The sequence below is a fragment of the Larus michahellis genome, chromosome 1 (genome assembly GCF_964199755.1).
Source record: "Larus michahellis chromosome 1, bLarMic1.1, whole genome shotgun sequence".
Classification (NCBI taxonomy): Eukaryota; Metazoa; Chordata; class Aves; order Charadriiformes; family Laridae; genus Larus; species Larus michahellis.
Window position 1 is genome coordinate 7,331,345 of NC_133896.1, and position 25,765 is coordinate 7,357,109.

The 25,765-nt window shown below is 37.6% G+C and overlaps 1 protein-coding gene across 4 annotated transcripts in view; it reads right to left on the bottom strand.

The window, feature by feature from the left end:
• Positions 1–25,765, bottom strand: part of UPF2 (UPF2 regulator of nonsense mediated mRNA decay) — a 70,069-nt gene that overhangs the window by 11,284 nt on the left and 33,020 nt on the right. For all 4 annotated transcript variants that reach the window (XM_074573285.1, XM_074573283.1, XM_074573284.1 and 1 more), the window contains exons 12-20: positions 19,864–20,049; positions 19,123–19,326; positions 18,204–18,479; positions 15,904–16,087; positions 11,941–12,080; positions 10,133–10,237; positions 9,093–9,191; positions 8,291–8,458; positions 2,785–2,926 (exon numbers count right to left, since the gene is read on the bottom strand). In XM_074573285.1, the coding sequence (XP_074429386.1) occupies positions 2,785–2,926; positions 8,291–8,458; positions 9,093–9,191; positions 10,133–10,237; positions 11,941–12,080; positions 15,904–16,087; positions 18,204–18,479; positions 19,123–19,326; positions 19,864–20,049 (1,504 nt within the window). The remainder of the gene's footprint in view (positions 1–2,784; positions 2,927–8,290; positions 8,459–9,092; positions 9,192–10,132; positions 10,238–11,940; positions 12,081–15,903; positions 16,088–18,203; positions 18,480–19,122; positions 19,327–19,863; positions 20,050–25,765) is intronic.

Here is a 25,765-nt window from a genome sequence, read left to right on the forward strand (position 1 = left end):
GGAATAAATGAAGGGGAAAAGTGGAATAAGCTGTTAAACAGATTATGTTTGAAAGTCTGCTCTGTCTGGTTCTCTAATCACTGGTAATCTCATTGGAGACACATACCCATCACCTGCTAGAAACAAACGCTACTCTCACAATGACTTGCAGAGGGCAAACCTAGAGACTCTAATGAGATTCTCTCACCATTTACAAAATGCACACAAAGCTTTCAGTAAGGCGTTCACCCAGCCTTTGAGAAACTGGGAAGCTATGAATGATTTCATATAGAATATCTGTGTCAACAGTTAACAAACCGTGTATTCACGATCTGTATACTCTCCCTATCAACACCTGGAAAAGGCAAAAAAAGCCATTCAACATGCTGACATTACACATTTTTGTAAACATCATGAAATAACATCCTTCAAACCAATTCCGTATGCCAGGAGAGATCTCTGTGGACAGTGAGGAAACACAGGAAGAAAATAAGAAGAGATGATGGTATATTGCCAGCCAGGCGCTAGAAGCAACTAATGAACAAGCGAGCATGTGGATGCCCATCTCTTGTGTTTTCCACACCAGAGGTGAAAGAAAACATCAGGGTTTGTGCCAAGTCAGCAGCTGAGAAGTTGAATAGTTGAGAAGATGCAATACAGAAGGAAGACATGGCAAAGGAGAACAATGTATTAGCTAGGGATGTCATCCATCTTTGCTTTTAGTGAAGGGGGGGGGGGGAAATAAAAATATCTACACAGAAAAATACTAGTCTAGGTTAGAAAGTCACCCAGTTCCGAATATTCCTTTAAATTAAAAAGGTTTGTAATGCTAATAATCATTGCTGAAGTATTAAATAAGTATCTGATACTACTTTGAAGTACACTGGTGAATTTTCATCTGTTAGCTACCCTGTGCAGATGAAAAACACAATTGTACGTGCAAATGTTGAGACAGCCCTGAGGTATTCTTCCAGAAATTGAGACTTCTTCCTCCCCTGGTAACTTCAAAGCTTGAAACAGAAATTTAAAGCCAACTCTTTATTTCAGTGGGTATGTACTAACTTGTTACAGGCAAACTCACTCTTCAAAAGTAACAATCAACTGCACAAGATCTAAATAAAAAAAGTAGTTTCAACGAGGAATGTAGTTTGGCCTGTTTAATTTAATCTGATTACAGTGTCCTTTTTAGTTTGGTTTTACTGTGTCTATTACACAGGTTAATAAAGAAGAATTAACAGCTATTTGTTTTTTGTTTTTTTTTTTTTTTTTTTTTAAAATGGATGTCAGCCTATTTCTTCTGTGTTTATTTCCCTCCTATATTAGTGTTTTATACACAGCACCTAGAAAATTTGTGAGAAATTAGAAAATGCCTATTACTGGTTATCAGTTGGTATCGGTTGTCTGATTCATTTCTCTTGGACAAAATCAATGTCATCCTTTTCTGAATAAGCAGTACAATTGCTCACAATAAAATCCTCTATTTTAAAGGTACCCATGAAGTCATATGACAAGGTATAAAACCCCAAACACCCTGACCAGTAAAAATATCAAAAATATTATTAATGAGAGAAAATCCACAAAAAGTCTGAGAAAAGCACTAAAACGCCTAATTCTAAATCCACTGTTTCTCTTCCTTTTTCACAAGTGGGCTTCATAACAGCGAAGTGTCTCAGAAAAGAAGCTTTTAAGCTAATTATGATGTTTAACACTAAGAATATATTGTGTTCTCTCTTCAGAGCTCTGTAGACACTTTGGAAAAATACTCCTTTGTACAATTACAAGTTTAGTTCTCATACTATCGAAGTTCTGAAGCGAGTGTTAAATTCCATAGTGGTTTTAGAGTTAGAGCTGCTTTAATTTAAATTTCCCATTTCTTGATGAATAATGACCTTTCACTAAATACCTTAAATGAGATTTCCTGCTAATTAACTACTTACACTGTGATTACCAGCAGACTGCAACATCTTTAAAAAAAAAAAAAGAGTAGAGCAAGAACTTTGGAGATGTTAAATGGAAATACTAATGTAAGAACTGAATACCATCAATTTTATTGGTCTGGCTTTGTTTACAAGCTGAGCAAGCCAAGGAAAGTTGAGCCTAAGGAAAAAAAAAAAACAAACCCACAAACCACCCAACTACCAAACACATCAAGTGCATCAGTTTAGGGGCTACAGGATCTGCTGTATTAACCGTTTGCTTCAATCTGTCCAGGTTGCACAATACCTGACTTACATATCCTTAAAAAACAAATTAGATCATATAATTTGTATGAAACCTTCATTCTGTGAACACATTCTTATGCTCCAGATTTGTAGCACTCCTAGAACCTTCAGCAATATGAAGCTTAGGTGACAGTTCTTATTTCTCCAGTGAAGGTTATCTCTTAGTATTTGCAAATATTTGAAAATTCTAGATAGGATTAATATCCAAAATATCTATTAATATCTAAAAAACAGAGTTTAAGTTGCACAGAATTTATTCCTCTTGTACCCAGCTCAATTGTCTTGCAGTAATGGAGACAATGGCACAAACATCAGATTAATTTTGCGTTATCTTATTTTTAAGGAAACAATCTCACTTCTTCCCCTTTCCCAAAATAAATGGAAATGCCAAGATTGGAGGCCCACTTGAAACTTCCCTTTCCTGAAAGGGCTATGAAAACTTCAAGCACAGAGACCAGAGAGTAAATAATGAATGACTGGAACTGAAATACAGAACTGGAACCCCTAATTATCACAATATTTTCTGTAGATCCATGAGAGTTCCTCTGAAAATAAAAATTAAATACTTGGTAATCTTTTTTACCCTGGTAGTCCTCTTGTTCTTGCCGTTCATTGATATCCAAAGTGAGCTTTTTCATCCTCATTCTTTCCTCTTGTTCAGCTTGCTGTTGGTTCCAATGGTTTGCAGCAAGTTGGGAAGACATTGGTACATTCAGGATCTTAAACTACAAATGAAAATAAGTTTTTAAGTACCCATCACACCAAAAACCCAGACACAACATAATCCAAAATATAGAAAAGCTATCATAAAATCATAAAATGGTTTGCGTTGCAAGGGACCTTAAAGATCACCTACTTCCAATCCCCTGCCATGGGCAGGGACACCTCCCACTAGACCAGGCTGCTCAAAGCCCCATCCAGCCTGGCCTTGAACACCTCCAGGGATGGGGCAGCCACAGCTTCTCTGGGCAACCTGGGCCAGTGTCTCACCCCCCTCACAGTAAAGAATTTCTTCCTGATATCTCATCTGAATCTCCCCTCTTTCAGTTTAAAACCATTCCCCCTCATCCTATCGCTCCACTCCCTGATCAAGAGTCCCTCCCCATCTCTCCTGGAGCCCCTTTAGGTACTGGAAGGGGCTCTAAGGTCTCCCCGGAGCCTTCTCTTCTCCAGGCTGAACAACCCCAACTCTCTCAGCCTGTCCTCACAGCAGAGGGGCTCCAGCCCTCTGAGCATCTTCATGGCCCTTCTCTGGACTTGCTCCAACAGCTCCATGTCCTTCTTGTGTTGGGGGGTTATTATTATGGTTATTTCTAGGTTATTGTCATGAGATACTGTCTACATAAGCTTCTACTGGAAAGTCTGTTGTTTGTTGTGGTTTTGTTTTGTTTTTTTTTTTTTTTTTTTTTTTTTTTTTAAGTTCTACTTCACATAAGAAAGCAGGAGAAAATAGAAGATATTCAGACCCTCTACACATTCTGTATGCAGAACAAACAAAAAAGGCTGATATACTGCTAAGATAAAAGACTACCACAGACAATATTGATGGGAACAACACTGATTAACTTTCACCAGGAACACACAGCTATATGCTTCATTTCTTATTTTCATACAAGCTGTTACCCTCACAGTAAATTACACTGGTCTTGAGAACAAAGCAGCACAGCTGGCTCAGAAAGCTGCATCTCCCTCCAAAGGTCTCTACCTTCCAAGGAGATGAAGCCCCTGAGCAGAACTTCTACTATTATCCCTTGTGATAACAGCAAAGAAATGTTCCAAGCGTTTCATATATACTACAGCATTCCTTGTCCAGTACTTTTCCTTTTACAAATGGTTCTAGCTTCGCAATGCTGCTTATTAGTCTGAAGGCAACTGTGGTGTCAAATTTAATCTTTTCCTCCTCCCGTGTAACCAAACACCCACATGACACATTCAACACATTATCTGATTTGTCATAAGCTACATTGGTACTACTGCTACAGAAGTACCCTCTCTCTGGAAAATACCGCTGAGATTTTCAGAGAGGCATAGGGAAGATGCTTTCTTTTTCCCCAGACTCAGAAAATCCAAGTTTTTATTTCCTCATAAAAGTTTTTTTACAATTCTTCCAAAACAGAGAAGTGATTCTTAATCTTATCTGCAACTGAAACAATAGTTTGCAGAAACCCCTTAATGCTAAAGTTTGTGAACACATTTAGAAAAATTTCACATTCCCCTTCAACTGCACATCCATTAGAGATAAATATTTCTGTGGTATAAGCAGGGTAATGCATTTAAGGATAATCGCTCTTAATATTCCAGGAACTACTCTGAATCCTGAAGCTTCTTCTTGTCATCTGAGATCTATTTCCACAGAACTAGAAGCAGGGGCAAATTTCTAAGTATTCTTTTCTGCTACACTGTCAAAAGATGCAGACAGAAAGATACATTACCAAAATTGCCATTGAGAAGGTATGTAATAAAAGCAAACTCCTCACAGCATATGGTTAGTATTTAATGCGACAATTCCTAAGAAATCTCAAGGTATCTATGGGATGATAGTGCCCCACTAGCAGGAGATGGATAATGAGTGCATGAAGACACCGAGTACTCAGATGCAGCACTTGAAAATAAGCTGTTTGAAATAGTTAGGACAGACTCTCGCAAAGACTTGAGAAAAACCTGGGTACAGTGAAACCCTATCAACTAGAACATTTATTTAGATGACACAAATCAGGCAAAATATTTGGGGGTGGGGACAGAGGGGACGACAGATGGTGTAATAGCATATTATATTGGACATAAACACAAGGTTGTTATTAAGGTGTGCAGGAAAGAATAAAAATGAAAGTTCTTGAAGTGCTGACAGAAAAGTAAGCTTTAGTTATTGCTGAGCAGACTACAGATGTTCCCAGACACTCTCAAATGAGCTTTACGCAAACTACACAAATAACTAACACGTTTTATGATAAAAATAATTCCTTAGCTTCACCATTAAGAACCTCATCTATCTTAAATCTGTAGAACAGACAAAATAAAAAGGACACATCAGCTTAATGGGACTGGTAAGCATTTTCAGACAGGATGCTTAAAGTAGAAAAAAGAAAACTGAAACACAGAAGGGTGCAAATGAAAGAAACAGATACAAAACAACAACAGACTGGTAATTAACAAATTATCACTGATTCAGTATCTCAAGGCAATCAAATGATTGCCATCCGAAATGAAATCACTGATGACAATTACTAAAGGACATGATGATTACTGAGCAAATCAAACACTTCCGATTTGCAAACACTGAAGAGGTATATTGAAAACCTCTTACAAAATCTGTGAGACGCGGACAGAACATAAGGACTTCACTTAGAAGATGGCAAACTGAAGAAAGATCAAAAGTGATCATTCAGAAGACTAGATTACAGATTTCATAAAAACGTCACTGATAAAGCACTTTACATTCAAGGACAGACTTGACCATTCCATGGATATTACCGTTCTTTTATGGAACCTTGCTAAAAATGTTTCAAATGAAAGGAAATCTTTTGTCTTAGGTATTAACCAAATTTTTTGATGCTAGGTGATTTCTTTTTTAGTGTCTAATCTCACCTTAGTTCACACCTACCTGCATAAAACTTCTTCGGTAGTTTCAAAAACATCAAATGGTATTAGACAGACCTCAGCTTTGATCCCTTATGATGGTAATATTTCTGTCTTTCCCCTTGCTCCCTCATGGCTTGCGGATAAATTATAATGCCACGGTCTAAATTTCCAATAGCCCTTTTCAGTTCTACTGCTACTAGTTCTGTTAGTTTTGTCATACAACTTCTTTGCTACAGCTGATGGGTGAAAAAAACCAGCCATCTATTGCAAGACACTAGTCTACCCCATATCCTTGCTCTTGCCTGTTTTTGTAAATCAGCGCGACAAAAAAAGGATAAAATCTGGTGTCCTTTCTACTGTCAGCCTGCAATGACTATTAATTCAGGTTGCATGCTGCTGGTAAATAGCAGTCAGTTGTTCTTGTGTTGCTTCAAAAAAAAATAGTTGTCAATGTGCCCCTAAAATCTGTCTGAACACTGGCACATGAACTGAGTGTTCAGTGACTGGACCTCAACTACTCAGTATTAGCCTCCAGAAGGAAGCACAGCACGTTCCATTTTCAGCAGTAAGTACCTTCTATCAGTGAAGATTTTTAGTTTCAGCAACACAGTTGACAAAGGACAGAGACACCAAACCAGCTGCTAACATAGGAAGTGACTACCACCTCACTACAACATCAGCCAAATACTTGTCATTCCAGCGATGGTGTGGATGAGAAGTTACCTGCAGCCTTCCAGGTTGTCTGCAAGTTCCTTCTGACTGTTTCTAAAAAGCTGAAAATTTATAGCTATAACTTAGCAGTAAGATACACCCATCACTTCAAAACTCAGTGCACATTCTCTTATAAAGTACTATAAAAAGGAATAATTATTTTCAACTCCACCTCTTCTTTCCTGCTTATTTTTCTACTATATCTGACTACTAAGACTTTTTTTTTTTCTGAAAACAGAACTATGGACAAAGAAGTCTTTCATTGACTCAAAAACTGAAGTAGTCTATAAAGCAACTTTTTTCTACATTTCTAGAAACACTGAGAGGAGTTTTGGCAGGAAGAGCCTACTCCCAAAAGCAAATATTGGGGGAGGAGCAGGGAAAGCTCCTGAACAAGTTCTGCTTTCTTTTTCAAGCCACATGTTGGCAATATTTTCCCCTTGCACAGAGTATGAAGATCCTAAAATTCTTGGTAACTACAGATACTCCCAGTAAGTTATCCTTAAAAAGCTAAACACCGTTTTTTTTTTTTTACATAGACTTCTCTTAAATCCCTTCTCAGCCCAATGACAACAGTTAAAACTCCCCACTCAAACTTCTGTAGAACTTTGTATACAACATCCAAGTTCCAGGACAACAGAATAACCAAGCAAATGTAGTAGAGCAATCAGGTAATCAGTGCAAGCACGTATGTGCCCACTCAGCTAGGTATGGCCATTTACACTTTCAAAGCACTTCGCACAGCATGCGCTCACTAGTTCCAGTGTTTTATGAGAAGAGACTTTCTCGCTCTCTACACAGGTTTTTAAAGTGTCTTTCATAGGACGGAAGAGAAAGACTCTACTCCACATTTATATACCTCAGTGTTACGCTACTGTCACAGTTCAGGTAACAAAAGTCAAAGCAAAGTAATGACATGGATCTAAACACTTGAAAGGTACAGATGCAGGGTATGAAACAACGCCTTGGTTTTGCTTTCCATATAAACTCAAGAGTCATTCATTTTCATCATCCATTTATACAACCGAAATGAAAAGGTTTCTTTAGAAGACCTAAAGCATGATGAGAAATGCATGCGGAATGTGTTCGGTATTGAATTGTATATGAAGCGTTTGCTGACACAGGAAAATTCAAACATACACTGGAGAAAAGTGCCAAGACAAATGTATAGCTTGGCTGCATGAAGCAAGGGGTTTATTTGTTTTATCAACATGATTTCCATTTAAGTTTCTCTGACAGATTCACTCAGCGCATTCTGGAAGAGTCCTTCCAAAGCCTTCAGAGAGAATGACTTTTTTCCAAGCTGTCAGCTGTTTTCCAGGTGTCAGTTACCTAGGAAATGGAATTTAGCAAACACTGCATATCTTGATTTGAAGCTGAATGTGTTTTCAGAAAAATCTGTAGAATCTTGAAGATTCTGGAAGATTCCTCCTTTTCTTTTCTACTCCTTTTAATTTCCAGTGGCAGCCCACCAGCCACAAGCATTCATCTCCAACAACTATGTTTAAAATACACATAAAACATACCACTGTCCTACTGCTGTGATCACAAAATGTAGTTAGTAATGGTATAATTTAACCACAGAGTTTTCCTACACAATTTCTATTAACAACCAAGAACTCCAGGAAACTACATACAGTATTTTCTATTCATCAAAATTAAGATGTCTGCATCCTAATCTGATAAAAGGATAAAGGAACGAAAAAATTCTATGAATTCAAAAGTCAGAGTGTGGCTTTCAGAAGAGTGAAAGGATTTTATTTATTTAAGCAACATGTATACCGTATGTGAACTCTTACCTGCTGTTTGTTGCCTTTTCGTGTTAACATGACAAATGGCATCGTGTCTCCAGACTCTGACTCTCCTTCCCCACCTCCAAGTGGGGGACCCTTCTTGAGCTGACTTTTGAGATGTAGAGGAATAGCAACATCCAACTGGTGTACTTTAACAGATTCGCCACTCCGTTGCTATGAAAAAAAAGCAAATTCTCTAAATGGTCAGATGCTACAAATGTCAGTCAGTTTGGCAACATTTGTATTTTCATGACTGAGAAAAGTTTTAACCTTCCAAGAAAACAAAGTAATATATAAATAGATGTATTAGGTTTTGTTACATTTTCCTTTGATTTCCTTGCTTGTGAAGAAGAAAGTTACATGGATGGAGTACTTCCAATTTCAAAGGAATTTCATATAACTTAGCTTTGTAAGGAATGAAAACTAGAGACTTGATTAAACACACTTGAGAATGGACATCCTACATTCAAGACTTTTTTTTTTGTAGCATTAATGTATTCCTCATACAGAGGTTGCAATACACAAATATTTACCAGATGTGACTGGAAAAAAAAATAGCATCTAAAGGTTATATAAATTCAAATGCAGCTACATCTTAAGCATATTAAAACCTAGGCTTAGATAGTCTAGGACGAAGTCAGAAGCACTGCATATCTGATGCAGTTATTATTAATTCAATAAGATACCTGTCAGCATGTCATATGGTATAATTAGTATCGTAAGCTATGCATTAAGCACTTAAAAAAACACCCCGAACACATTTAGCTGTACAGCAAATTACATTAATTTAAAAAAATATGTATTATACCTGAAGATTTTCCAGCATCATTTTATCCAATGCCTGAATGAAGTCCTCATCTTCTGCACAAGGGACATGCTTAAGTCCTCCTCCTTTAATCATTACTTCCTATTGCAACGGGACAAAAACCCTTCTGTTACATTAGTTTCAGAAATATGAATATTCAGTCTAGAAATAAGGGGAAGGATATCCTTATTGCCTCCATATCACACAAAATCAAAAGCTTAAAAAATCAGTTGTTAAAGAAAAAGGTTTTCAGCCTGGATTATTTTCTTGAAGAAATATTTGCTGAGTTTCATTGCCTCAGTTATTGTGAAGGCTGCCCCTTATAATATTCTGACGTACCAGCGTATGTGCACAGAAGCATATGTACACATTCAGATATGACAACACCACAAAGAAAAGTCTCTACCCCTACCACACCTAACTTAACTAATTTCTCCATTAAGTCCATGAAGTTAGGTGGTCTTCTCAAGACAAATACTGTCCTTTAGTATTTGGAAAGCACAATGTGACAACAAAAATGTTTAAAGTTAGTACCCCAACACATAGTTCTATAATGATCATAGCTTCCCTTAATATGTAACTGCAATTCAGGCTCAACTAGAGGATTTTTTTATTACAGATGTTATAATCTGCCAATCCTCAATCTGTATTTTGGGAATTTTGCACTTGCTTGTTTTTCTCCTTTTCAGCTTTGAGATCCAGTGGAGCGTAACTAGTGTATCTTGTTGCATCACATCAGTTTGCCACCATTGCTGGCATTACAAAACCATCATTTATGTAATCTTTTCCAGTCTAGCTACCTGTGAAAGTGCATGGTCCTGTGAAAACAAGTTGTAGTAAAGCTGATGGCATAAATATTTTCAGAAGGTAATAATGAGACTTGCAGATATAAAAAGAAGCTCTAAAATGTACTGGAAAGAATAGCAGGGAGTGTTTTCGCTGTGTTTTCCAGATATGTTTATGAGCAGCTTGGCAGAAAACATTCAGTAAAAGCCCCCAAAGCTGCAAAAGTCAATTAACTTATCTAAAGCAATAATACATACTGTATTCTCCTCATCAGTTTCATTTTCCTTATTGGAGTCTGTAAGATAATCTGTGTTTTCTTCCTCCTCCTCTTCACCTTCTTCTTCCTCATTGTCAGAGCCCTCCTGAAACATTCAATGGTTAAAATTTGAGACTAGAATAACTTCTGACTGTTTTAAAACAAAAAGATCATTTGCATCTGATTCCTCATACACATTTTCTGCACCTTTGCTACCCTCCGCCCATCCAAACCTGTTTAGTTCAGTTTGGTCTTAGTAAATTTGTTGTGTTTTGTATTTAATGTTTCGGTCTGAACTCCCTTGGCTTTATCTGACATTTTCACAAATGTACGGCAGAAAACTGGGAGCAGTGTCTGCTACACCAGATGGTTGTGCTGCCACGCAGTGGGAACCCAACAAGCTGGAGGAATGGACTGACAAGAACTCATGAAGTTCAATGAAGGGAAACGCAAAGTCCTGAACCTGAGGAGCAGTAACTCCATTCACTAGTACAGGCTGGAGGCTGACCATCTGGAAAGCAGCTCAGCACAGAAAGACCTGAGATCCTGGTGGACAAACTGACCAAGAACATGCGGGGCGCTGTGCCCAGCTCTGGGTTCCCCAATACAAGACAGATATAGACATACTGGAGCAAGTCCAGTAACAGGCTGTGAAGATGAGTAAGGGATTGCAGCACCTGTCGTAGGAGGAGAAGCTGAGAGAGATGGGGTGGCTTAGCCCGGGGTTTACCTCTCAATGTGTAGAAATATCTGAAGGGAGGGAGTAAAGAAGAGCGAGTCGGACTCTTCTCAGCGGTGTGCAGTGACAGACACAGAGGCAATGGGCACAAGTTGAAAGATTTCATTTAAACATTAAGAAAAAGCACTTTTTTTTTTTTTACTGTGACAGTTTTAAACACTGGAACAGATTGCCAGGGAGGTTGTTGAGTCTCCATCATTGTAGATATTCAAAACTTGATTGGACGTTGCCTCAGGCCATCTACTGTAGGCGACCCTGCTGTGAGCAAGGAGTCTGGACAAGAAGATCTCCAGAGGTCCCTTCCCCATCCGCCAACCATTTATGATTCTAATTATATTATTAATTTGTGGGTAAAGGCACAAACCCAGACAAACTTCAGGAACTTCAACTCTGACAAGCATAGGCTGAAAGAAAGCTTACTAGTAAACCACCCACCAACCCAAGCATAAGGAGAAAAAGTGTTTCCTATTTCCTTGATGAACTCATTTTCTCACAACACTACCATTATCACATCAACTTTGCTGTGTCATAGTCACAAGTTAGAATTTCTATGTACACATTTGTGTTTGTTTTTTTTATTATTTGCTCCACCATTTTTGATTCAAAAGATTACTGGCACAGTAAACAAGGAAGATTGTTATGCTCCATAAATCTTTTATTTATTCATATTACACAGGCATACTCTGAATGCCTGTTATTTTTCCCACATGACTGCTTTGACATCTAGTCAATACATTTGCTTCTACAACAGATAAGGAAAATTATCTGAAAGCGTTTTCATGCCAAAAAGACTAAAGGCATCTTTTTGTTGAGAAGCAGCATACACCCTGAGCAAAGTTGTCAGGTTCGAGTTTCTGCCATAATTTCTCTGGAATAAGTCTCAGACACTCTGTATTTGGTTTTCCGTATATACAAAACTGGGATGGAAGTATCCTCAGAGTACTGACTGGGTTGTGTATACCCACATTTCACCTGCTACCTAACATAGAAGGGCTACAGAAAGTTATGGGTAATCAAAATATTGGTTACTCATTCTTTTTATGTGAGGGAAGGTAAATGATTAAGTTCACCTCTTCTTCTGGCTCATTTACTTCACTTTCATTTCCAGATTGTTCCTCTGTCTCTGCTCCACCTTCCTCTTCCTCTTCATCCTCTTCTAGATTCTCTCCTTCCGTAATGGAATCTTTGGAATCTTTGTCATTCACAATTCCTGAAATTTGGAAGAAGGGAAAGAATTAGAACAAGGACCTAGAGCAGAATTAGAACAAGGAATGAGAACATTAGAACACATATAGCCACTCAAGTTACATGTGGAAGATCACTTCAAAAGTCCATTGTTACTGAACACTGAAACTTCCAATGGCTCATAATATTTGACTTCCGAATGAAACATTTTCTTTATATAGTTACCTTACTCATAAAGGGTAATAACTTCCTTGCCAGAAAAGGAGGAAAAAATTATGCAGAATGTTTAAAATCTCCCATATAACAGCGATCAAGAAGCTGCACTGCACTAATGGCTTCAAAATATCCTCAAACTAAACATGCAGCCTTATGGAACATGCACTGGAATACAAGCACTAAATTACAGATGCTCTACAAAACCAGCAGAGCCCAGAAAACACGAAGCCTTTGCAGTCTTAGTTCCGGTACTTCACACTACTGTCAATTAACAGTTTTGAAACCACTATTTTCTCAGCCTGTACCAAGCCTTTCTGATTCTTTCCTAATGCCCCAAGGCTGCCCTTGAACCTGAGGATGTAGGTGCCTCTTATGAAGAGTTTAGGAAATCCAAGTCTCTTGCAAAAGTATTATTCGGTGTGCTCATCCTACTTGCAGACTGGATGACAGCTTTTTCACTGTGTTTTAGTTCATCTTGCAGTTTTGCTTCCTGACCTGCTTGCCACCCCTATCCCTCAAGATATTTTAGTGTACTCTGTGTGTAAGGTATCAAGCATAGCTCCCTAAACCTCTGCTTTCTTTCAATAAAGTATCCTTCAATGTAATACCCTTATCTATACCATTCCCACAGTAGTGAAAAATAAGTTCCCATTTCTTTCAGTGCTTCAGCATCCAATTTAAGTCTTAGATAAATATTTTCTCTGAAAACAATTCTGATTGAAATCTATAAGAATTGAGCATGGTTCCAATTCAAGAAAAAAAATGAAGATACGTTTTTAGAAAACACCTATTGCAAAAATTAAGTCATCCAGTGCAAAAAAGAACAAACTTCCAGCATATGCTATAGTTCTAATACATTTTTATTTTTTTTTTTTCATTAATTTACAAAGCCACTTAATCCTCCAGGGGATCCTGGTTTGAGCCAGCAGAAAGCGATGCTGATGCCAGCCTTCTGCCACACAGCAGATCTAAACCCCATAATTTTTCAAAGATTGTACTAAGGAGTCAATACAGCTACTGTGCAGTTTGTCATTCATATTTTGACATTATAGCAGCCACACCTAGGGTCGGCTGTTAGCTTAAAGTATTTTGGACAGCAAATGAACACATTGGTTCTGTGCTCGTGGCACTCCTTGTTTGTCCTCTGCCATATGCAGAGAACAAATGCAGCAGTACGCAATTCTTACGTAGAAGTCTACATTCTGAATATACAAGCGGTTTGGGGGATACCAGGTTTGGGTTTTTTTGGTGGGTGGTGGGGTTTTTTTTTGCATCACCTCCAGATATCTTTAAGAGATGCAATATGCAGACAGACGCAGCCCGGCCTCTATAAAATTTTGATTAAGATCACAAAGATCAGCTTTAGGAGGAGCTGAATTTTTAGAGCTGTGCTTAAATCAGACAAAACTCAGAAATAAGGTTAATGGTATATATGTCTGTATGGTAATTATTGAGGATTTTGGTTCTATGTAAACACATACACCATCACACTTCTTCCTTCATATTCCAGAAGTTTCAGAGCATTGGTTTTTTCCCCCCCTATTTATAAACACTGTCTCTTGAAGATCTGTGCTGCTCCATAATTACACAAGAGTTTCTTTTGAATCAGAGTATATTCTCACCAGTAGAAAAAAAATCACCAGAACAGCACAGCAACTAACAGCCAGTCCCCACCTCAAGGTCTGCAGTTTGTCATTCCCCCCCTGTTCTGCCCAGAATTACACTCCAGACCGATAAAGAGCAAAGCACGCCCTGGTCTTTAGCACAATACCTCCTCCCTGTTATTGTTCATGGGCTGAGGAACTCTGGGGCCAAGGTGGTCAAGAGCTGCAGTTCTACTAGAGCTTTTGCTAAAGTATTAAAAAAACCAAAACATTTCCTTCATATATGCTCACACCTATCGTCATAATGTTCAACGATAAGAAAGGCAGATGACAACCTTCCTGAGACCACCTTCAAACAGTCCTGGTAGGAAGACTAGGAACTATCCCACCCTATACTGGTGTTTAATAGCAAGTAATATCAATATCAAGAAAAGCAACACACCTGGGGAACACCCATGACACAACCCCCTCTTTAAAAGGCTGTACTGTTGATGGGCTTTGCTCTTGCCAAAACACACACAATAAAATGTTCTCCAACACTTGCTCACATTCAGTGACCACACACCTGCCCCCTTACCCACACCGAATTCAACTGCTATAGTGGTGGTGATTCAGGAAACAGAAGTTCTTACAATTTGTAGGAAGTGATGAGTATCTTTCAAAAGAATATTACAGTTTATGTAACTAGTGGTAAATTATTCTTGGTTATCATTTTGAGAGCATAAAAGCTAGTAATTTAGATCACATCACAAGGAAATTTTTTATCTGCATTTCAGTTGCTACACAGGTAATTTTAAGGCACGTCAATTAAACAAGCAGCATATTAAAAATATAAATTCCTCCTAAAACAGAAGTTGCAACGTTTCACCTGGCAATTACACATACTCATCCCACTGGATTAAAGGATTATCCTTAAAAACTGAACTTGTCTAGCTAGATGAAGTGCTATTAAGGCTATAATTAACACTTATAAAGTGTAAAATTTACATATAAAAGCTTTTCATGACCAAGCTTGCCTTCAAATAAAAATGGAAGATTAGAAAACAACTCCATTTAATGAGAAATAAGTACAGTAGTACACAATAATTAGTAAGAATTGATATGTACAAAAGGTTTAAAGGTTAATATGATGACGGTAGTTTTAGATACACACTAACCAGTGTTTTTTCAACTGAGCTGTGCTGCGAGCCCAACTTCCTTCTCCTGAAATTAACTGATTTTTAACACAACAAGATTTATAAACATAAATCACTGTAGTCTTAGCAGGAACTACAAGCTAGCACACAACCTAGCCAACACATACATTTTAAGAAGGAAAAAAACAAACAAAACAACCCAAAACACTTTAACAATCCAACCAAAGCTCTAATTCGTGAAAAGGAAATCATCCTCTGGCCTCTACTGAAATGTAAACCCCACTCAAAATTATTGCAAAGGAAGTGTAAGGCTCAAAGTCCCCAACAGCATTTTAAAAGCAAAACATGTTCTCTCTTTTATTGTAGGCCTAAACTAACATTTCCTTTGACACAGCAGCTCTAGCCAAATCCAGAACTGGGGAAGGAACATGGAGTTGCAAGCGACCAGTCTACCAAAACGACCAAACTTGTTTCCATCAGTGCTCACCAGCCAACAGGATGCAGCAATTGAGTGCACAGAAACTCCTTGCTTTCTGTAGCAGTGTGCTTCCTAATTTTTCTGATTAAATTCATGGTTTTCTTGTCATCATTTGCACCGTAATACTCCATATATTGTTTTTTATACATATATACACACACTCCCCCTCTCCAAATACTATACTATATTAATAGTATTCATACTGACTTTTTTTTTTTAAAAAAACACTAAATCACATTAGAGTTATGGAGGTTCTATACGATCTCTGTGGTGATGAGAAAAATGCAAATACAAAAATATTTCTATCATGAGATTAAAAACATTGTATCATGGGAATAACAACATACAAAAGATAATTTTAAGGAATACAGGAATTGTCAAAAAGACTTAATTTCCCTTGCACCAGTTTCTTACCTAATTTTATTAAGAATTCTCTTTCCAAGTCTTGCACCTGTCTGATAGCTTCTTCCAGAGAATTGCAGAGCTTTATCTTTGGTCTCAGCAGTTCCAGTGTATCGCTGATCATATAGTCTATGTCTATAGGAAACGGGTGGTCCTTTGTCCAAACATCCAGACTTTTTTTCCACCAAACATACCGCTAGAATACAAAACATTCAAATAAATTTTATGCACACTGGCATTTATAAACTATTTAACTTCTGAAGTTTGCAGTGCCTAGCCATGTTTGTACAGTAGAAAATGCAAAAGATTTCACATCACTACACTCCTAATTTCACACAACAATTAGATATTTTGATATCACTAAATAGTGTTTGATAACATTGGATACCACAAACGTAAAGAATATGGTCCTTTTACCATAATGACTGTTAGAAGTATGAAGACTGAGCAAAAACGCACTGAAAAGAAAGTGCCTCCTAAGGGCAGATTCTTCCTATGAGAGATGGACACTTAACAATTGGCCAACTTTCAATTCCTTCCTTCATACATTTTTCAAGAAAATGAATTCCCGCAAGGGCATATTATGAGGAGAAGGGGAGAAACATCACAAAAAGTTTTAAGGCTGCAGCTAGCATGAAATGACTTACCCACTTTGCTTTGTAACAAATTAGTGCATACCCCTTACAACACAATTGTAAAAAATAAATGCCGATCTTAAGTGACCCTAACAGTACAATCTGAGAACAAAGGCATTGCAAAAATTGCATCTGAAGTAGAAGTAACAGAACGTTTATTTAAAAGGTGACATGGTCAAAAGGAAAGCCCGTTGAAATTGAAAGGTGTAACAAAAAATATAACTTCAAGTGTGAGTTTATTTTGGGTTTAAAAATGGGACCATACTGTAATTCAAAAAAGATCATTTCACATCTCAGATACAGATGAAGGATATGCATCCTGAAGGTCTGAAATAAGTTGTTATGACCCCAATTTTTAATATCCTTGTTTTAGTATAACTTAAAGAGAGAAGCAGAAAGAAAAAGATATTAAATCCAAAGAGTTTTAGCATGAATTCCATGGACTGGAATTCCACATTTTCTCAGAGGAACCCATTCCAGTGTTTAACATTCCCATTACGAAATCTTTCCCCCTCCCTGCTCCATCTATTGAGTCAGAACTTCCCTTGCTGCAACTTGGGACCACTACCTCTCATCCTTTCACGATGCACGCCTGAGAAGTATCTGACTCCTCCTGCTCCACAAACACAATTAGCTGAGGACAGCGACCTAATTAGCACTCTTCCCCAAGCTGAGCAAACCCACAGTGCGAGACCCAAGAGCCTCCTGATCACCTTTTGGTGACCCTCCACTGGACTCAGCTCAGTTTGCTGATGTCTCTCCTCTCATCTGCCAGGGAGCCCTGAACTGGAAACAGTGCTCCAAATGTGGCCTCACAAGTGCCAAGCAGAAGGGAAGGGGAAAATCATCACTCTCCTCAATCTGCTGGCTACACCCTTCCCCACACAACACGGTACACTGTTGGCCTTCATCACCCTAACAGTGTAGAACTTGATGTCACGTTAGAATCACAGAATTGCCTAGGTTGGAAGGGACCTTTCAAACCATCTAGTCCAACCATCAACCTAACTGACAAAACCCATCACTAAACCATATCTCTAAGCACTATGTCTACCTGTCTTTTCAATACCTCCAGGGATGGTGCCTCAACCACTTCCCTGGGCAGCCTGTTCCAATGCTTAATAACCCTTTCAGTGCAAAGAATTTTCCTAATATCCAGTCTAAACCTCCCTTGACGTAACTTAAGGCCATTTCCTCTTGTCCTATTGCCTCTTACCTGGGAGAAGACACTGACCCCCACCTTTCTACAACCTCCTTTCAGGTTCATACAGCCCGGGAGTCCCAGCTCTAGTCCTGCAAAGCTGCCGTCTCGGCAGTCTGTGCCAGGCAGTATTGTTGCATGGAGCTATTCCATCCCAACTGGACGACTTTATACTTACCTTTGCTGGAATTCACAACATTTCTATTAGTCCATTTCTCCACTTGCTGAGACCCCCTGAAGGAAGGAAACTAAACCCTTCAGTGAATCAACTGCTACCCCAGTGTTCTGCAAGTTTGTTGGAAAAGTAACATCTACGTAACTGAACATACACATGACTTTAAAATAACACTGCTATCAGACAGACAAGATTCTAAAAATTATAGTACTAGAGAACAAGAGAAATATGTAACAGACTGACCTACATTAACTTGTTAAAAAAAAATCTACAGCACTATATAAAATTTAGTTTAGAATACCTGAAAATATACAAGGAAGCAATCAAGTTTTCGTTTGCTGGATCCTCTGTCAAAATACTGCCCACAGGTATCGAGGATTGTACAGACTAGTCTGATCCTGAAAAGATGCTCTGGAGGATCCAGTGGACTAGGACTACCATCAGGGTTCACGCCAAATGATGTGAAAGAATACAGAGTTCGAAATATTACAGCTGACTCCACCATTCGATAATTGTAAAGCTCCCCCAGAAACTTGGCACTGCTGATCCGCCGCTGGTTAAACTTCGGTTGGTTAACCTTTATCAAAAAATAACAACAAAAAAAAAAAATCACTTCTTCATGCAGATACGATAGACTCCTTTGGAAAGGGTTGTCAGTTTGTTTCTTTGCTTTTTTTTAATTTTAAATTGATAGGATTCATTACAATAAAAGATGGTTATTTATGGTGACATACACAAAATTAAACACGAAAAAGTACTGAAGGTATTTATGAAAGCTGGTAAACCAGTAGTTATTATAAAGTTCAAATACATTTAACAAACTATCTTAAATCTATAATTTTTCTTTGCCCAGAGAATTCTTGTAACTATAATCCCAATCAAAATATGGGCTAGCCTCCAAACTTACTTGAAATTGCATGAATTTGACTACACAGTGCAAGAATAAATTGTATCCCCCTACTAAATAAGGGGGGCAAAATAACGGTCCTGGTAATCTTTGCAGTTCGATGGGTTTTTTGGGGGGGAAGTTTGTTTTTTTTTTTAATTTAAATAAACCTACAAAAGGAAACCTTCCTTTGAAAGGAAACCACTGAGACAGGTGAAGTCATCAGATAAAAATCCAGAATCCAAGGATTCTTTTCTTTAAGCATGATTATTTTATTGTTTTCCTTTCAACATCAATAGATGAGTATGGCTTAATAAAAATGTTGGCTGTTTACCTCCATTCCAAGTCGAATATCCTCTAGCACTCCATCCACAACATGGATTCCGACATCTTCCTGGTAAAGGACCAACCCTGCTAAGAGGTTGGCTACACAGTGAATACTATTATATTTCACATTCCAGATGTTGATCATACAGCATATAACATAGTCTTTTACTTCTGCATCCTGCCAAGGCAGCTTGCGCATCTGTCTCAGGACCTAAACCAAGTTTTAAGACAAGCTTAACATTTTAGCAGGCAAAATATCAAGATATTCACTGTCATCCCCTCTCTCTCACAGTTGGGATGAAAATGCTCGAAGTGGCTGCAAGCGACCTCATTCTCTTTTTCAAGCATCCTCTAGATCTGCAGTAGCTACGGAAAACTTTATAGATGTAACCCAACTGCTGTTCTCTAACTACTACTCAAGCTGTCCAAATCTGTTCCATGATTTCCTTGCTCTTACACAGTCTGTATTTAACTGCAGTCTTCTACTCTGAATGCAAGATATTTAGTATGTAGATTCTTATTTCGTTCTCTATTTGTTCAGCACTTAATGACTGTGAAGAATGGAGGTCTATGACTGGTGCTTCCATGCATTACAATAAAAGAAATTGAGCTATCTTAACGATCAGGGATACAAAAACAATCCCTCTTCCTTGCAATTAAAAAAAAATAAATTATAACCCTCCCCAAGCCATTTGAGAGTTAGTACTACATCACTTCCAGTAAAATCTGTAAAGATTTCAGGATTTACCTTCTCTGTGGTAACCTTGGAGAGATCCTTGTAAAGAAGCTTACGAATATATTCCTGCAAAGGAGGACGTTTTTTCTTCACAGTTTTTTCAGCTGGAGGAGGATTACAGTAGTAATAGGCATTTTCTACCATTGTAACATAGCGTGCATCTAGATGCATTGCTTGTTTTTTTCTCATCATTTGTTCCTGGAAATAAATGCAAATAATCAGTTAAAGATGTTGACATACCGCGTTCTCAAGCCAAAGGCTTTTACAGTTAAGTCTGGGATAAAGGAAACATGAAAGGCTGCAGAAAAGGAAGTTAAAAGTTTGGGTAGAGACAAGAAAGGACAGAGCATATATATGGTTCTGTGTTGCTAATTCCAAGGTCATTTTTCTTCACAATCCCTATTTTTATAATGGTTCACTTGTGGTGAAAAAAGTTCCAGGAACGTATTTAAAGTTTAACCTGAAGTCTAAATGTTACTGCTTAGATAAACAGTTAATAAGATTATTAGCCACTTAGTTAAATAAAATCATGTTTTGAATAAAGTAGCTGAAATACTGATTCCTTGACACAAGCATAGTGAATCATCATAAGAGCGGCAAACTACTTTTTCCATCAATATGTAACTCCAGAAAGTTTATATTGATGGTTTCGCATCAATTTTCAATGGTTTAGGCAATGGCATTTTCTTTATTACATGCTCCATTGTTGCTGTTTACCGAAGTGGAACAGACTGCAAGGAAAACAGTACCTACCATAAAGTAGTACTTCAGGAAAAATCAGACAAGCTAAAGGTTACTACATGAACACTAATTACTGTGCTTATTTGTCAGGTTTGTCCTAATTTTCCTCACTGAATACAGTCTTTTCTCCATATTTCATTTTGGAAGCGTACTTTGAGATTTGTTTTGTCAGTTTTAGAACTTTTCTTGGATCTAAAAATTCTGTACAAGAACAAAAGTTCTAAGCTGCTGATTTTTACAGTTGAAGGTGTGGATGAGCTTCATTCCATTATAAAACAATTTTTAATATACATGTGTGTTTATGTGTGTGTAATTCTATAAATAACACTAGATTTTTATGTACATTGCACAATCCCATATAGTCAAAAATCACTCTAAGATAGTTCAACAGGAAAAGAAACTGCACTGGTTTAGACTTTTTTTACTCATTAGAGGTTGGCTACACAGTAATTTACAGCATCAAACAGCAAAACTAAGATACAAGTAGTATTTCATCACTACACACAAATGTTAGTATGTACATTCATGTAGTCCAGTAAACTACTGGAAAGAATATAAACCTTCTTTAACTGTTGGTGAAGCAGCCCAGCTTTTCTGGTGGATTTTCCACTAAACTGGAATAATTTAAAGTTTCTTTCACAGGGCAGTGGTTCAGTTCAACCAAGACGTAAATGTACTCAAAGAGCTCCTTAACCTTGAGTTTCAGCTTTTAATTCAATAAGGAAGAGTAGTTTTGTGTGACATAGCACCCAAATACCATATCTTTTCTCATCGATTATGCGCATCTACTGCCAGGAAGGTCTCAATCTGACACAAACACTAAGGCACTTCATTTTAACCTCTTCCATGACACAAGTGGCCTTCGCTTTGATTCCCTAGCTAAAAGGCTGCTTTCCAAATGGGAAATTTCTCTCAAGTAGCAGCAAGTTTACCTACAGGTGCTTAACAGATGCACAGCACTTTAACAACTAGGTACATACACCATTTTATGTGGGGAAAAACCACTTACAGTGGAAAGTTCCAAAACCTTACTGCGGCATACATGTTAGCACTACTTAGTAAATTTTTCACCATTTCTAGATGCCTTAAGAGAAGAACACATCTCTGCTGCCTTACGACATTTATCATGTTTCACTACAAACTGTAAGTTAAGTGGGGTAAAGTAAAGTATAACAGAGAAAATGGCAGAAGGACTTGCAAATAAAATTTAAAAAAACTGAAACTACATAATTTGTATATTTTCCTGTGTTATAAGAAGTTGCATATTATATTGTAAATCATAGGTTGTAATTAAAATGCTTCTTCCCAGCAGAGACAATATGCACTTTCTTATGTCTCAAAATTACTGTAACTTATCATTTTTTGAGCAAAGTCAAGTATGTTTTCTAAGTCCTTACGTAGATGGTATTCGTCTTAATCCCTGTTAAAAGTCATCACCATTTTAAACAACTGTGTGTCTTTCAACCCTTTTTCATTTAAGGCATAAAGTTAGATGGACAGGCAGGAAAGAGAAACCATAACAATATGCTGCCTACAATAACAAAAACCTTGACACATTTTAGAGGAAAAAAGCAAAACTTTCAGTATGAAATGTTTTAAGCGAATGAGCTACTTTGGGCCTTCATTTTATTAGGTTAAAATGAAGAACTACAGAGGTAAAGCATCACATTTGAAGATCAGGTTTGTGCTTCTCCTTTAATAAAAAGGGACAAATCACAAACAACATTAAAACATTCAAGATAAAACAGTAAGAGGGCTGGTTTTCTTCCCCCCTCGGTGAGTAAAATAAACTTCTCTGCATGTAGTGCAGACTGCAGACCCATTTCAAAGGAAAATCTGGTAAGAATTAGCCCTTCTGGTTAACAGTCTTGCTCATGCCTCCCTCAATTCAAAAAACCTGGTAATACCAGTTTGCATTGTGAGAAACAGAATTATTTTTTGCAAAGTGGCACAAAAACGAGAGTACAGTCACCATGTAAAACCTGACAGACAGAAAGAGCCCAATTCAGAAAAGCATTTCAGCATGACTGACAGTTAAATTATCAGATTGTAATAAGACACTGAAACTGTTCAGCTCCTTCCCCTTACTACCTACACTGTTCTGCCCTTCCACTTATTCCAACAGTTCAAAACCAAAGTTTTCAATTTCTTGGAAGCACACTGTTGTTACAGTGAATAAACCCAGTCTCATTCTAACTACAAGTAATTACTTTGTCACAGCCTCTGTCTGCACAAATAATGTTCTCCCACAGTTTCAACTCCATCTATAAAAAAGTCACCTGGAAAAACTTAAGTTATATGTTTATAAATACAAGCGATCTTGTATTTGCCACAATTGTCTAAGTCAAAAGGATTAAAAATGCATCAGAAGGCTTAATACCAAAACCTCAAGTATTCTTTTTAGACCACCACCACAACAGCATAACAAAAGAATTTGACATTTTAACATGATTATGTTACAGAAACATAGAGCAAGATCCTGCTGATCTTCCTTTCAAAGCACCAATTCAAATAATTCATTTATCAACAGACCAATCCTAAAGCCAAGTTAGTTTTACATTAATATTTTAAATTACATAAAAGACATTGAATGTGAAAGACTTGCCAAATAGAATGATTAACTGAAATAAACATTGCCCTGATAAAAGAAGAATCTTTAAATGATTTGCAAAACATGACAGTAGTTCCACAAAACCAGAATGTGATCATTAAACGTTTCTCTAGAATAAGTCGCACAGTGCCACTAAGCTTGTGGCACTCTATATAGCACTTTACAAGTAATTAAGGGAAAATTAATTATTAAAAATCTATTCTTAAGTATGATTCCCTTGCACATCAGGACAAAGTAATATTGTTTTTAATAGCAGACATGTAAGCTATTTGGCATTTTACTACATAGTATACCATCAGTAATGAAGATTAAGACCCATAATGATTTCAGAAAACAACAGGCCTTAATTCTACCCATAAGTGTCATTGATAAGATCAGCTTTACATTTACATAGATTTTTTTCCCCTCCTCACAAGAGCCTAATTAGCTTGCTTTGGGAGTAATCTCTTCTACAGTTCACACTGACCAGTACCATAAGCCTACGACCCAATTTGTACAATACTATTTAAGTCAAAAATAATCTCTATAGTTTCAACAGGGCAACATTAGAAGATTCATTTATTGAGATGGCTGTAGATTATAAGTCTATTTAGCCTATTTTACATCTTAATCAGCAGATATTCCAAATTATTTGTCACCTCTGTCTTCTCCCGGTTCCCTAATGCATAAAAAAAAGACTACTTAACTGAAACCTTGTGAGGATTTAAGCCTCAGTTATTGAAATAGTGTTTGTGGTTTGTCTTACACTTCACAGTTAAGTCACGTTTTGCATTCATCCAGCGGATTTCAATACTACAGCTAACAATCAGCACTTTTGTAGTGCCTAAGACTAAAAGCAGTCAGCTAGGAAAAGTAGCTCTGGTAAAAGTATTTAATTTTTCCTGACTTCTAAAAGTTTTAACAACTACAAAAAACGGTAGCAATGAGTAAAGTATCTTTTCAAGATAATGGAACAGCATTTTCAGGGGGAAAATACTTGATTACGGAAAGGAATATATTTAACAACCACCACATCATCTGGCAAACCTTTAGAAAATTGAGAGATTCAAACCTTTCAAGATACAAAGCACACTGCAACAAAAAGCACGAGCCAAGAACTCACAGAATTTGTGACTACACCACCACAATAAGTGCTATGACATTCAAAAAGGTTCAGAAAGAAACAGCATTTTGTGGAAAAGAACTTGTACAACAATACATCTAAGTATACAACAACTACTTCGGGGGTTGGAACCAAATGACCTTTAAGGCCCCTTCCAACCCAAACCATTCTACATTTCTCCATTAACTCTGTAGAATGAGAAAGGAGGATATGGATTCAAGAGAAAGACCTGTCAAGTGTAAGCCTGTGCTTTGATAAGAAAGGAGATAAATACAGAAGAGGCAGCGATATTTCACAGCTTAAGAGCTGTGACTCTAGAAAGAGATTCCAGACACTCAAACCACTCCCTTCCAGAAGGGCAAACTATGTCCACTTTCTCCTCTGAACGCAGTGACTACTTTCTTCGCTGCAGATAGACATGTCTATATTCCTCCTGTAGTGCACAGATTTGAAGGGAACATTAAAACATCTAGTCAGACTTCTAACACAAGACCCCAGTCTATTAGTTGGTCTGTTATCTACTTTAGCTGCTTCTAATTTAATGCAATTTCCTATTGTTTGCATCTACCTTTGAAGCACTTCAACCACGTTTCACTCAGTCTCTTGCCGTGGACACAGTGTTTTAGGATTGTGTCTCAAACCGGTAAACATATTATTCAGGGCTCAAATTTGTACACTAAAAGAGACCCAAAGGTAATCCTTCAGGTTTTTTTTAAATCTTTGCCAGTACTTATCTAGACTTACGGATACCACTTTTACCTTAATTACCAATCTCTGTACTAAAAACCTTTCCTCTAGTGTCTTCATAAACTTGTTCTTCAAATTGAAAACCCCGGATTGTTACACAGTGCACAGAAACCACCTTTCACAACTGCCTTCACCTCCAGTAGTGGTATCTTATCTCCGGTTCTATTCACTACCATTTTTCCCCTCAAATAGTATCTCAGGCGTGTTCAGGTACAGCTACTATATTTTTTCAACGTCATCCTCTGTTTTTGCCCCATCAATGGATCATTTGTAGTTCAAAAGCAAAAAAACTTTTTGCTTCTGAAATTTAATCCTTTATGTTTTCCATTAAGTCATGAACAGATTTACAGGTCAACTGGATTTCTCCAGAATCCTTTCAGAAAGCTGTTCTCACAGGAAGTGCAGTCTCAGAGCTGATACAGCGCTGGACAGGATGATACGAGCCCACAGGACTTCAAACAAAGGCCAACAGCGCCAAAGCAACCCACGACTTGAACGTACGGAACACCAGCCTGTCTCAACCCCATTCCACAACGAGGAGGCAGGAGTTCAGGAACTGATTCATTCTCCTCCCATACTTGATTCTCTATTAGAGAGAGAGAGACAAGAACTTCATCCTCCCTGAGCACTCAAAATAAAATTTAATGAGAATTTTCACTTCCTAGTGCTTGAACATTGTAATTGACAATTAAGATATTAGTCACAATCATCCT